At 39.5% G+C, this 14,776-nt stretch overlaps 1 protein-coding gene across 2 annotated transcripts in view; it reads left to right on the forward strand.

Annotated features, from left to right (window-relative positions):
* AIG1 (androgen induced 1) overlaps nucleotides 1–14,776 on the forward strand; it is a 237,631-nt gene that overhangs the window by 178,827 nt on the left and 44,028 nt on the right. For both annotated transcript variants that reach the window (XM_055311010.1, XM_055311011.1), the window contains one exon: nucleotides 9,444–9,559. In XM_055311010.1, coding sequence (XP_055166985.1) covers nucleotides 9,444–9,559 — 116 coding nt within the window. The remainder of the gene's footprint in view (nucleotides 1–9,443; nucleotides 9,560–14,776) is intronic.

Consider the following 14,776-nt stretch of genomic DNA (forward strand, 5'->3'; position numbering starts at 1 on the left):
TCTTCATTCTCCTTCACATCCTACAATGGTGACAGATCTCTCAGTGATGTGTGCCTTGCCTTCACACACCACTTCTCAGCTCTGTGAATGAACTTCTTCCTTGAAGCCTGAGTCACACTTAAAGGCCCAGTTCAAATGTCACCTGCCACATGTTTTTCAGTGGCCTACCCGAGCAGAGCAGGTCACCAGGGCCATCGTACCATCACAGGTCTGCACACCTGTGAGGGTCTTACCATATTGTAATCATTTGAGGACAGCAGTTAGAGGTGCTGTTCTGTGAGAACTGCAATCACTCACCGTGCAATGTTCATGGAAGAAGTGAATATAGGTCACTTTAAAGTTGCCTTTTCAATTTGAGGTACAGCGTGGGTCATCTCTGGCATCACATTCCCAAAAAGATTTCCTTATGGGGCTCACTGGCTGCTGGCTCCATCCAGGAGCTCCCTAACTGTGCCACAGGCCTTTAGCACCTTGTGGGTACCTTCCTTAGGGAGATTCAGCAAGAGATATTAACTGGCCTCAAGTCATATTAAAATTATTTTTGAAATGCAAAAATAATAGCCAGTAAGATGATGCCACTGTCCCACCATAATTGTTTCTATGATACACTTCTATGCTCTTAGTTGCAAAGATATGTGCCTATCTTGGTTTAATGTGTGGCACTATTTTGTTTATTTGGCCTAATTATTAAAACCATATCCTCATGGTTGTTGGGGATAATGTTAGGACTGGGTGAGTCCCACATTTGATACTGAGCTCATGAAAGGTATGGAAGTGCCTGGAACATACTGGCACTCGATAAATATTGATTCCATCTGATTCTAAGTTTCTGACCTTCAGTCACATTTCTAACCTGCTCCTGAGATGCCCATGTAAGCCAGCGGAACAGCTATCCAACACCACAGCACAATCAAAAAAAGCTCTGGCAATTTCTGGAGAGATTCTGTGTCACTATTGTACGTTATCGTGCAAATTGTACATACTGAGGCCTAGCCACACTCAAAGCAGTGCCTCAGCCCTCCGGAACAGGAGGCTCATGACTAGGGAAGGCTCTATCTAACTTGTGGAGATCTGGAAACTCCACTGGTTAAGACAAGCAGTTCCATCATGTGAAGCACTAAAATATCTCTACTGAAGACAGTGAGGAAGGATGACAAATTTTGAGTTGACCAATTAGTCAAATTAATAAAGACAGTTTCTGGTGGCAGTATAAAACATGGGCAGGTTTTCCGAGTTAAAAATTTCTGTGTCTTAGAGCCCACATGAGTTTAGCGTCCATGGTGCCTGGGATGTCATGGGCGCCTCCCCACATGCAGTTGCAGTTGGATTTGCAGTGGCCCCAAGGGAGGATCCACCCAGTTCTGTGCCTGTCCCCACCTGGCCCTGCTTCTCCCTGGATTCATCAAATATTTGACTTGTGTGGAGATCCCAGAAGCTTTGCAAAGTTAGGAGAAGTCAGCATTTTGTGATTTTTGCCAGTCATTTCTGATGTCCCCTTTTCTTACATTTTAGATCACATTTTGCTAATACAGTGGACTTTACCTTCATACTTGGAAATTCCTTCTTGCTTTATTACAGAGTAAGATTTCTCTCTTTTAATATCCATTTTTATTCTACAGGTGAGGGGAGGAAGCCAACAAAATATTCAAGTTACAATATGGAATTTGTCACTTCCTATATCCTAGAGCAATTTTCCATAATATTTTGATTTATGATAATCTGTAAATTGTTAGGACATCTTAGGGACTCTCTCTCATCCCATCCTGCCAGGAAGCTTTGCCTGCAGCCTGGCTTGCCCCAAGAATGCAGGTGCGTGGTGACACGTGTGTACACTCACACAACCATCCTTCAACTTTTTATTTATGGTTTAAAGTGGTCACAGGGATATAAGAAACCCTTGATATCCTAACAAACATGAAGGCGAGAACTGTGGTCTGCCTACATGAGGACCACCGTGAACTCTACTCCGCATCCAGCACCCCAGACCCTCTGGAAGCAAGGCCGAGCAATCTAATTTTTAAGAAGCTCACCTGGTGATTTGATGTACACATTACTTTGAGAACTTGCCCAGAGGTCTGCCTGTGTCCCACAGACGCACCTAGGTGGACATGGGGTCGCCTGGTCTCTTATCATCCAGCTGAGCAGGGGCTGGTCTGCTGTACCTCACATTCAGAAGCAAGTTTTGCCTCCAAGGAAGAAATTATTTTTACCTGGGGTTCACATGGTATGGGAGCAGTATTCTGCTATTAAAAAATATTTTGGAAAGAAGGAGAAAGACCTGAGAAGTGACCACTGAACATACTCTTCAGATCTTGTTTATTATTTTTTGTATTGTACACTCAGATGGCAAATCTAGATTCTAGAGTTCTAGAATAATCTTGAGCAGCTCTCTAATTAATTCATGAATTCAAGCCATCACACAGCATAGTTTTATCCTTCTATTTATCCCACAGCAAAGTTTATTCTAAGACATCCCTATAGTTTGTAGGCTACTGATTACCATCACAGATAATCAAAACGTCTTCCCAGGAGTGCACCCAGATCCTCCTTGTGCATTGTAAATCCATTTCTTTAATCCTGTTAAATACTCTGAATTCCTCCATCAATACCTCAACTTCCTACTCATCTTCTCTCCGTTTTTCTGGCAAAAGAACATCTGTTCATAAGTCAAATAATTTAGCAGTTAATAGGTAGAGCTACAACTTACAAATAATCTGTTCCAGTGCATTGACAGGGTAGCTCTGATGATGGATAAGATAATTTATGTGGCACAGGGACCTGGCATTAAGCAATATTGAATCACATATTGAAAAGGTAATTCCGTCTCAATTATCTTTCAATCCTTCTGATTCCGTTTAGGGGAGTCTCTATTTCATGCTAGTGTGTCTTTAATGCCCCTCTAATGCTTACTAATCTCCCTACTGAACACATGAAGAACAGGCCTCAGAATCAGAGCCATCAACAAGGCCAACATATCTAGGGAACGTTTATTAAGATCAATGAGTTTTCACTGTATTTGTTTTTGTGATTATCTTCTATTTATAGCAAGTGATCATCAATTTATGAGTTTATAGGTTTCAGAAGTTTCCCTTTAAATACATTTATTTTTTAAATCTGAATTGCATAAGAAATTTTTAAAAAATCAGGTAGCATTTGACAGGCCTCATTATGACTTTTGACTTTTGTAGGCCCTAGGCACTTTGCATTTCTGAGTCTTTTCTGATATTTATGTATATGTACATATATATATACACACATTCATTTCAATATATATTTATCTATATAACTATTTATTATATATTCTATATATTGTATATTGTGAATATATGGATATATATTATATATGTAACATTTTATGTAACATTTTATGACTGCATTATTATGAAGATGAATGTAATCTTCAACTCTAAAAGTTCATTTTTTTTCTTCCTATTGGAAAAAAAATTAAAACATTTTCATGGGCCTGGATACCATGTCTACCATGCCTAATGCCAGAGTGAGCCCCAGTATGTGATATAGCAAAGCTTAAAATACGAGTTCATCATGATTGAAGTTTGAGGTATACTAGTTTAATGCAACCCCCTCATTTTACATAAAAAAATTTTATATATATATAAGACTTTTCAGGTTCTCAAACATTTGTGAAGCTCAGACTTTTCAGGTTCTCAAACACAAATGTTTGAGAACCTGAAAAGTCTTATAGTATGGTAGGATACACTCAGAACTACATCCAAATGTCAGTTCCCTGATCTTTCCACTTAATTACATGGCATTCTTCCTTGGACCCTCTCCTCCAAAAGCCTTTTCCATATTCCATCTCCTTTTCATCATAATTAAGTCCTGGGTCCCTCCTTGACTCTAGCTGTCTGCTCAAGGCTGAGCATCTGTGTGCAGAAGTGACACCTCCTGGATCCTCTCTGCAGGCTGACCTTTGCCCTGGGATGCTGGTCAGTTCCTGATGATAGTCCCTGCTCCATAAAGGAGACCCACCTGAACCTCATTAAGAAAAAACACAAAGGATGTCAAAACCCAAGATAGATTTGGGCTTTCCTTTTTGGATGCAATTTTCTGAGCACAGTCTCATTATAATATGGGACACCTGAGTGACTCAGTGGTTGAGCATGTGCCTTTGGCTCAGGGCATGATCCTGGGGTCCTGGGATTGAGTCCCCACATCAGGCTCCCGCAGGGAGTCTGCTTCTCCCTCTGCCTATGTTTCTGCTTCTCTCTGTGAGCCTCTCTTGAATAAATAAATAAAATATTTAAAAAAAAATTAGCAGCACTGGAAACTTGAGCTTGAGATAGGATACTTATATTTTAGATCAGTGCTTTCTAGGGTAGAATTTATAGATCAGATCAAAGGTTTATTCCTTGGGCTGTCAACCTTTCATCTTACTTACCACTTAAACAGTAGAACCTCAGTACCTCAGCTTCAGGCAACTGTTCTATTGACAATGCACTGTAGAAAACAGTCCAATACAATTCTTAAGAGTCTCCTCTGGCAACCAGACTGTCTCTTTCTTTGCTCATCCAAAGTGTATCTACACCTGAGAAAACTTTAAAAGGTATTTGTGGGAGTGCCTGAGTGGCTCAGTTGGTTAAGCATTCCCCTTAGGCTCAGGGGCTGATCTCAGGGTCCTGGGATAAGGGTTCTGTGATCGAGTCTTATGTCAGGCTTCCTGCTCAGTGAAGAGTCTGCTTCTCCCTCTGCCCCCCCTCCCCACTGCTTGTACATGCACTTTCTCTCTCTCTCTCAAATAAATAAATAAATAAAATCTTTAAATAATAATAATAATAATAATAATAAAAGGTATTTGTGTTTGAGAAAATAGAAACATCATTCAGGCAGCCCGGGTGGCTCAGAGGTTTTGCACCACCTTCAGCCCCGGGTGTGATCCTGGAGACCCGGAATCGAGTCCTACATCGGGCTCCCTGCATGGAGCCTGCTTCTCCCTCTGCCTGCGTCTCTGCCTCTCTCTCTCTCTCTCTCTCTCTCTCTCTCTCTGTCTCTCATGAATAAATAAATAAAATCTTAAAAAGAAAGAAAGAAAGAAAGAAAGAAAGAAAGAAAGAAAGAAAGAAAGAAACATCATTCCTGAGCATGCTTTTGTTTGTTTTCTTTGTTTTTGTTTTTGTTTTGTTTTTGTTTTTGTTTTTTTTAGTTGTCAAATGATCCTTTATTGAAATATTTTCTGTTGAGGTTCTTAAATAGCTGGGCATTCCACTGTTGATATCATCTACGATATCATGAGGATGGTGGCCATCAACATTGCAGCCCACTAACTGGGATGTTCCCAGGTTCTCTTCAGTGGATCCAGAGAGCTCTCTAGCTATAAAGACTGCTACCACATTTGTCAGGCAATGTTGACAATCTCATCGAAAGTGAGACTTCCACTGTGCTTGATGGTTTTTTGTTTCTCTCTGTCTCTGACTGCTTCCTGGCTCCTTTGATGATAGGGCAGAGGCAGAAGGTACCACTCTGTCTGAGTCTGTCTATTCCAAATGGTCAGAATCACTGTCATTTTCAGACCCTTCTAGTCAATGTCATCACCATCCTTTTTGGGAGACAGACACAGGGTCCAGTCTTTGGGGCTAGGGCAGACATGGCACTGACTTCCCAGCTCATCACTTCAGGTCAGTGACTCTGATCTTGTTGGAGTGGAGTTTAGGCGACATGTCAAAGGCAGTTGACAGATCAACTCAGAATACAGGATGACCAAGAAAGCTGCACCATGACCGCCTCTGAGCCAGAAGTGAGAAGAGCCGCCTCCAGCCATCTTTATCACTGCACCCCTGAAAAGTCCTGGTTTTTATGCCAGCTGATTTTATTGCTTATTATTATTCAGAATGCTTATGTGCCACAGGAAAGAAAACATTTAGCAAAATACTTTTTTTTTTTTTTTACAGTGAAGATCTCTATTTTGAGGCTCAAGCAAAAAATAATTCTGGTCACTTGAGTGACAATGTAAGTGATCTTCAATCATGCACTCCCACAGGTTTATTGAGTCAAAGATTATCTGACTATATCTTTTAAAAATATAATTCTAATGTAGAAAAAAGATCCTAGCATTTGGACACAACTCGTCTTGAACCCTACCTTTAGACGTACGAGCTCTGTAATCTTGAGTAAGATAATTATTTTTTCTGAGTCTGCTACCTCATCTGCAAAATGGAGTTAATTCCTATTTAAGATGTTGTTTTGAAGATTAAATTATCTCCACAAATATTTATTGAACACCTCTTATGTGCCAGGCTCTTTTCTACAAATGTCACAGTGAACAAAACTTAGGACTACTGTTCTTGTGCTACAGGTGATCTTGAATGAACTTCAATATTTCCTTCCGGGATCTTAAGTCATTCAAGCAGAGTATTGCCCAGGAGTGGATTAGAAGTGGATTTCTTGTACCTGTAATTCTAAAATAATTATTACTCTCACTGCTACAGATTTTAGGTTATAATTGAGCTGCTAAAGATTACATACAGATTTAGCAGGACCATTTATAGATTTTTGGCATTTTCTTAGTTTATAAAACCTTAGCTACCTGCAGATCAATGTTATATTTGCTATAAATATTTTACACTATTTTTACTTTTATCAATATATACTGTTTAACAGTAAACATCATTTGCCTTACACATTTTTAAAAAGGGAGATATACATTCTTTAATGCCTAAAAATTATGAATGATACATTGTTATCCTGAGATTTGCCACTGCCCAACTGCCACAGGCACAGCTAACCTCAGAAAGACCTTTTGTCATTGATTATGTCATTGATAGAACATGTAGCTCCTTTTTAGTGGTGATGATGCCATTAATGAAGTGATCTAGAAAGATCTTCATTTTTCAAAGAGATTTTCTGTCTGGCATCACCAAAGTATATCCTAACCCTTCCAGCTATGGTATCTGATAATCAGTAAGTAGGCTAAGTAAAATAATGATAAGTGAATAACTAAGATTATTCAAATTAGTTATTTGAATTTATATGACTTTATAGAAAAGTGGATGATTATCTATTCAGTTGGGAACAATGGATAAAGAAGTAGAAATGTAAACACTTTTTAACATTAACAAGTCAAAAATGTATCATTGTTGTGTTTTTTTTTTTAAAGATTTTATTTTTGTATGCATGAGAGACATAGAGAGAGAGAGGCAGAGACACAGGCAGAGGGAGAAGCAGGCTCCATGCGGAGAGTGTCTCCAAGATGTGAGACTCGATTCCAGGTCTCCAAGATCCCACTCTGGGCTGAAGGCGGTGCTTAACCGCTGAGCCACCAGGGCTGCCCTCATTGTTGTTTTATAACCCACACAGGCCATCAGAGTCAGGACTATCTTCAGTGTAAATGTCTGATTTGCAAGGATTTTTTTTTCCCCTGTGTGAGATTTGACAAGAGTTGGCCTTATCATTAGCTATACATTTGAATTTTATACATGAATGCACCGTTGCAAAACTAGTGTTGGCATCTCAAATCGTTGGTGAAACTCCAGGCCAATGTCATCTGAGGTGACTAGATTACAGTGAAAAAAAAAAAACAATAAAATAGATTTTTAAAATACGTACTGTCTCTGTATCAACACACATGTACATTTTTCATGGTTCCCTTCAGAGCTAATTATACTGTTTTAAAACCACAATAGAGAAGCAAAGGATAAGGAAATATAAAGCTACCCAACTGTGGAATCACCCACCTGACATTCTAGGAATACCATGCTCTAATTACTAATATATTGGCAGTCAGCATAGTGATTTAAAGTAATGAACACTTAAAGCAAAGAATTTCCACTATCTTAGTATTTCTTTAAAAATCCTGCATTTTTTTCTATAAATATAAACATGTTGCATCAAAGATGTTCATTTTAATATTGCCACCATGTCTTTTCCTGCCCAGGCCCACCTGCCACTTGGTACCATGATACTTATTCGAGTTTGAAAATTATAACATTCAATTTATTGCATTTCCCTTGAACATGCAAACAATACTGTGAGAGCAGAGCAAAGATTCTTTCATGGCCATTAGGGAGGGACTAAGTAGAACTCAGACATACTTGTGGTTCAGTTCTCAGTTATGCCATCCTCTCTCTTGAGAAACTTCAATGTTGGAAGGTAAATCTATATCCTAACCCAGTTTCACCTAAGAAGATCTTTGTCCTTTAGATCTGTCCATTGAATTTCCACACCAAGATGAGCTGACTTTCCTTTCTTCTTATAAAGTTTCATCCCCATCTTGGCCAACTGAACTGAACATGAGAGTGGCCCCTGGGTCCAAAAAACAAATGGGAAGCTCCCATCAAGTCTCTTAGCAATCTGTCTTCAAACATCATATCTAAATCCATGCTCTGCTGGTACAAACCAGTACATCCCTTCTGGAAGCTAATCTGGCATGATTTCCTAACCTGCTGCTGATACACGCATAATTTAGCATTATGCCTTTAACTATAAGAAAGTCATTTAACATTCACACAAAGAATTCTATAAAAGATTTTCATCAGGACATTTTTCATAAATGAAAAATTCAAAATCATTTACTACTTAATGTCCAAAAAACAGGAACTGGTCAAATAAATTTTGGTATATCCAGTATATCCATAAAATGGAATTTCAAGCAACTATGGTCAAGGTTAATATCTTAGAAGAATTTCTAAAATGGCATATCAAAAATTCTCATGTTGGGGTGCCTGGGTGGCTCAGTTGGTTAAGCATATGACTCTTGGGGACTCCTGGATGGCCCAGCAGTTGAAGGTCTGCCTTCAGCTCAGGGCATGATCTGGGAGTTCCAGGATCGAGTCCCACATCAGGCTCCCTGCATGGAGCCTGCTCTTCCTTCTGTCTATGTCTCTGGCTCTCTCTTTCTGTGTCTCTCATAAATAAATAAATAAAATCTTTAAAAAAACATATGACTCTTGATTTTGGCGCAGGTCATGATCTCAGGGTTGTGAGATCTAGCCCCTAGTCGGCCTCACATGCAGGGGGTAGAGCCTATTAAGATTCTCTCTCTCCCTCTCCCTTTGCCCACTCCCCAAAAATTTCTCATGCTACAGTCCCAAAACAAAACCGTGCACAGTATGATCCTAACTATGTGTAAATAATACAAAAAGGAGGGGGGAAAAGACATCTACCAAAACATTAACAGTGGTTATTTTTATTCTTTTCTTATGTTCCAATTTTTTTCCTATACATCCTCCAATATTATTTAAATTTACTGTAACAGTCATAAATACAATTAAATTTTAAAAATTCAGATACAGAAGGAAAATACCCATAGAGCGATCAATGCACCACATGTTTTCCTATCCATCCTACCTCTCAGGCAAGCCATATACAGCTACTCTCTGCTATGGCCCTTTTGCTAGGAATTTGCACTATCCTTTCTCCTACTGGAGACAAAACAAGTGTTGAGGGGCGATGATAAGAATCTGTGTCACCTGCTCTCTGTTCTTTTTCAGCACACAACAGTTTTGCCCTTTATATTAATCGAGATGAGGACATCACACCACGCGTATCCCAGCAGGAGCAGCGGACTCGCCGCCATATGTACCTTCTCTGTTGGCTATATATTATGGTAAGGACAGTGCCTGCTGGGCTTTCGTATTGTATTAGATTTTGCACTGCTAAATTTGGGCACATATTTCATTATGGATATAATCACTAACAGATTCACACTGCGTGCCTCATTTGGTCCAGGACCTGGGCTTTGTCTCATTTCCCCAGATGCTTATATTTTTAGAAAGTATATGCCAAACCTCACACAACAGGAATTTGTTGAACAATCCCATGTAAGCAATGGTTCTTCCAAGGCTACATTTTTCAACTCTTTTTCAAACTAAATGTTTTTCTTGGACAGTAGTTTTATTGCTTAAGGGCTTTTTGCTTGGGATTTTTTTGTTGTTGCTATTGTTGATGAACAAATGCAAATGAGGACAGAAGAAATGGCCTCTTGAGAGGAGTGACCTTAAACTTCACAGGAAACAAGTGAAAATGGACGTTCTACTGAATCAGTTTGAAATCTATCTTACAATTAGTCATTACACAGAGCAGGGATTTAAGTGTTTTATTTTTTTTTAATTGGAATAAGTAAGTCACAAGAAATCTCCACTTGGTCTTTTGGGCATGAATAAGTCCCAAGTAGGTGATGCCACATTCATCTGATAACAGCACAGTTGCCTGTTGAGTTTACTTCACATTAGTTTCAGTTCTTACCATGTTTTAATATTTCAAAATTATTTAAGACAGAGAATTTCTTACTTCTCTTTAGAATTCCAAGTCCTCTTTGATGTATTAGTACACACAAAAGAGGTCCTCCCGCCAGCATTTCTGACTCTTGGGACTCTCTTGTCCTGAGTTCTGGGTCGCCATCCCTTCCTTTAAACCTGAAGGACTGAATCATGTTCTTCTAAACATCCCAGAATGGTACTTAATCCCCCCAAAATCCCAGAGGTCTTTGGGAGTCCCAGGTTCCATGGACCGTTTTTGCTTTAGCCAGCCCAGAAATACAAAATAAAGGTCAGGATGGTACTTCACATACTTTGCGGGAATGATCACATAATGCCCCAGATCTGACCAGAAAGGAAATTTGTTTCTAGGAAGTCATACCTTGTGGCTGGATCTAAGGGGACATCCAGATGAAAGAGCCCAGAACAAACAAGCAGTAATGCTCATTCTATCTGTCATTTCATCGACTAGTCAAAGACTGCTTGAGAGGCCTGGGGAACATTTGTTTTCCTCGCCATCTTCTAGATTTTTTGTTTCCACCTAAAATGTTAAGTATTGATTTTCCGTAATAGAAAAGATCCAAATGATCAGGGCTCACAGGTGAATCATGACTGAAATTATGTCTCAAAAGTGAGTATATGTACTTTATATATATAAATTTGATATTCAAATGACTCTTCTCTTTCAGAAAAGTCATGTAGGGAGGCTATGAATTATTCCAGGAATGCATTCATTTTAAAATCAAAAATCATTAAAAATCAAATTCCCTCTTTGCCCCCAAAAATATAGTCTCATTACTTTGTGCTCATATTTGCTTACCTGTGGGAAAGGAAGCTTTTTACTCTGAGATCTCTGGGTGTATTTCTGTGAATTCATTTATATGCCATTAAATTATCTGAATCTTATAGAGCCCCAGAGGTTTCGGGAACTATATATTTTCCTATGGCTTTTCTTCCGTTGTGGGTACACTCACTCCACGTTCCAAAGAGACACATGGGAAATACCACATAGCCTTCATTATAGACCCCCAAGATCTCTCATTAAAATGAATCATTACTCATGCTCTTCATGCCAAGTGAGGCTTGCCAGCTCTGTGTACTCCCTAAGTAAACCAGAACTTGTTTGGACATGTATTTGAATTAACCAGCAAATTCTCTTAGATATGTTCTAAGAAAGCTTTCAAAGTAGACTTTTTCCTTTGGTGTTTTGCCTAGGTTTTCATAGCTATGTCAAGAGCTAAACAATACCTCTCATATCATGTCATAGTATATAAATCCAAGAATTTTTATTGTTATCGAAAAGAGTACCTTTTGCTTCCTACCAGACTATCTCAGAGCCACCGTACCATTGATACAACAGTAGAAGGATCAGGATATGAAATCTTTTGGTAGTGTACCAGGATTGTAACTGGATATTCCAGAACCTCATGCCAAAATGGAAGAAAGCATTCCTCTTATCACGTGCTAATTATAAAACAAATAGATCTCCCCTGCCGTCCTCTGCATGGGAGAGCTGAATCTGTACCTCTGCATCTACTGCCCAAGACTGTCTATGCTTTGCTCTGATTCTCACTTGCTGTCCATTCCCAAATGTCTCCCTCCTCATCTGAACTTGTTCTCCTCCTAGATTTGGATAGCCAAAGTTGAGACATCATATGGGAGCTTTCACTCTAGACTGGAGCCCATTGAGTTGCCACCCTGAGTGGCTTCATTTCCCAACACTGATTTCAGTCCTCCCAAGCCAAGCATCAGAAGTCATCCAAGACACCTTTTTTGGCTTTTTCTCTCCCACCATATTTCTTCCACATACCCAGGGTTGGGGACACAAGCATTTCCCCATCCACTTATGGTGGGCTCTTAACACCTTTTCTGCATACCTCCCCTCCATCATCATTCCCCCACACATTATCTGTACCCTAGTTATGGAGTTTCCCCCTAAAACTGAGAAGACCTGTATTATCTTATGCAGGATACAACACAGAGGTTTCTTTTCTTTCTCTCTTTTTTTTTTTTAAGATTTTATTTATTCATGAGAGACACCGAGAGAGAGGCAGAGACACAGGAAGAGGGAGAAGCAGGCTCTTCACAGGGAACCCAATGCGGGACTTGATCCCCAGACCTGGGATCATGCCCTGAGCAGAAGGCAGATGCTCAACTGCTGAGCCACCCAGGCATCCCTAGATCCTCTTGGTTTCTAATGCAACTGTAATTATCAGGAATTGTAATATACTTGAATTATTTTCAGTTCTGTGCCAAGTGTTTTTCAAATATTATGTTATTTAGCTCCCCAAATAACCCTTTGAGATAGGCATTTGGCCTATTTACAAATAAAGATACTAAAGCTTAGAGAGTATATGACTTGCTCAAGGAAAAGCCAAGTGTTCTTGTTGTTGCCAGATCTGGAATGCAAGCCCTGTGTGTGGCCACAGTCTATATAATTCAATGTGCTCTCCACTGCTTTCTTTTGGGTGAAGAGTACCTCTGTGGGTGAAGAGATGAAGTGTATGTTTAGTTTTTATTTTGTTTTGAAGCAATAACATCAGAAACAGCATGTGTAATAGTTAAGGCCACTTCCTGGGTTAGAATTCTGACCCCTTCATTTAACCTTTCTGAGGCCTAACTTACTTAGATTTAAAATAGAGACAAGGACATCAGAGGGCAGTTGTGAGGATTCAGTTACTGTATGTAGAACCCATAGAACAATGCCTGACACAGTGTAAAAAATTTCCATATTTACTTTTATTGGTAGTAGTAGTAGTAGTGTTAGTATTAGTTTGATTTTTTTTTTTTAGATTTTGAATATATTTATTCATGAGAGACACAGAGAGAGAGGCAGAGACACAGGCAGAGGGAGAAACAGGCTTCCCCACAGGGAGCCCAATGAAGGACTCGATCCCAGGACCCCGGGATCATGCCCTGAACCAAAGGTAGATGCTCAACCACTGAGCCACCCAAACATCCCAGTATGAGTATTTCTATACTTACTATTCTGAGGACAACAAATAGAGCACATAGTGTTTTCTTATCAAAGGTTTGAGAATTTTAGTCACAATGCTGTAAGCCTTTTAACTTTTACTTTTACTCTTTCTAACCCAGTCATACACTCTTCATTTTAAAAACCCAAAATAGCCCTAAAGGATATGAAAATATCATTTTTGTTTGCTTTTTAATTTTAAAAGGACCATCAGGAAATCTTGAAGGGGGACTGAGTAAAACAGAAAGCTTTAAGATCATGGAGTGTTGACTGCTGTCAGCCTCTGGTTGACAAATTCTGTAAGAGAAGCTATCCCTACTCTACCTATGCAGGACTCCTCCTGATGGCCAATCTGTTCTCTGACTGTGGCCCCTCAACACCTCCCATCATTGTCTCCCTGTAGTACTGGTGTTGCTCGCTGCTTTGCTTTTCAATCTAAAGGCGCAGAAAGAGGAAAACCATCCCTGATCTAGAAAATGTATATCCCCAAAGCTTCAGCAGTGGGTGTCCTCTGTCCTGAGAAGGATTTTTCCAGCCTCTGTCTATCTGTCCATTCTCCCCTCCCCTGGTGGCTCTCATTCAGGAGACCCCACCTGAGACCTCAGGACCCATGCATAATAACACAGGCTGACACTAAATGCGAGGTACAGTCAGGAGCAAGGAGGCATTAGGGAAGGGAGAAAGAGAATCGGAAGAGTGTCTTCTTACGGATAAACATTTCTTGTCACTACATTGAGCTTATTTAAATCAGAAGAGAGATTTCTGTTTTCTCTGGGCCCTAATGATTTTTGATAAATTTTGTATTCCAAATCTCCTTACCCCAAATGTGTCCATTGTGCCCTAATGATTTTTGATAAATTTTGTATTCCAAATCTCCTTACCCCAAATGTGTCCATTGTGCAACTTCTCAAAACAGAAAATAAGACAAAGTAAAATCAAGATGAAGTGGGATCTTTCTCTTATGATATAGTCTTAAACTACCCTAAATCAGAGTTCTGTCTCCACCAAACTTGATTCTACCTCGGCTATGCGATTGCAGATTATTTTTGTTTTCTTACTGAAACTTTTCTTTATTTCCTCAAGTTTGTGCTGGAAACAGAAGTTGTTTCATAAAATAGAGGGGAAAAAATTCTTAAAAATAAGATTGTACTCAAATTTAAGAGTCTTGGAAAGAATTTTTAGCCATGAGCTAGAGTAAAATTTTTAGAATAAAATTTACATCCTCTTCACTAAAAAAAAAAAGTGAAATTTTAGACCACATGTAGTCCCCCTACTTAATTGGATGCTTCTTCACCAGTTAAGGAAGACTGGCCAACAGGTAGTTGTTTTCTGACCAGCAGATGACATTCTCCTCTGTTCAACTTGAACCTTTCACTCTACCATAACTGCCTATCCTGATGACTTTTACATCTGTAACAGTGCATTAAAGTTTTCCTGACTTCCTGGCAGTGGAGAATAGGGACCAAGCTGAGTCACATGGAATGTACCTCGAATTCTGAAGAGAGGTGCCTTTCTTGGGGCTTACAAAAGACAGCCCAAGCACTCTGTTCCCTTACAGATCACCAAAGCCATCCACACTTTTTGCCATGCCTAT

The sequence above is a fragment of the Nyctereutes procyonoides genome, unplaced genomic scaffold, assembly GCF_905146905.1.
Source record: "Nyctereutes procyonoides isolate TBG_1078 unplaced genomic scaffold, NYPRO_anot_genome, whole genome shotgun sequence".
Taxonomy (NCBI): Eukaryota; Metazoa; Chordata; class Mammalia; order Carnivora; family Canidae; genus Nyctereutes; species Nyctereutes procyonoides.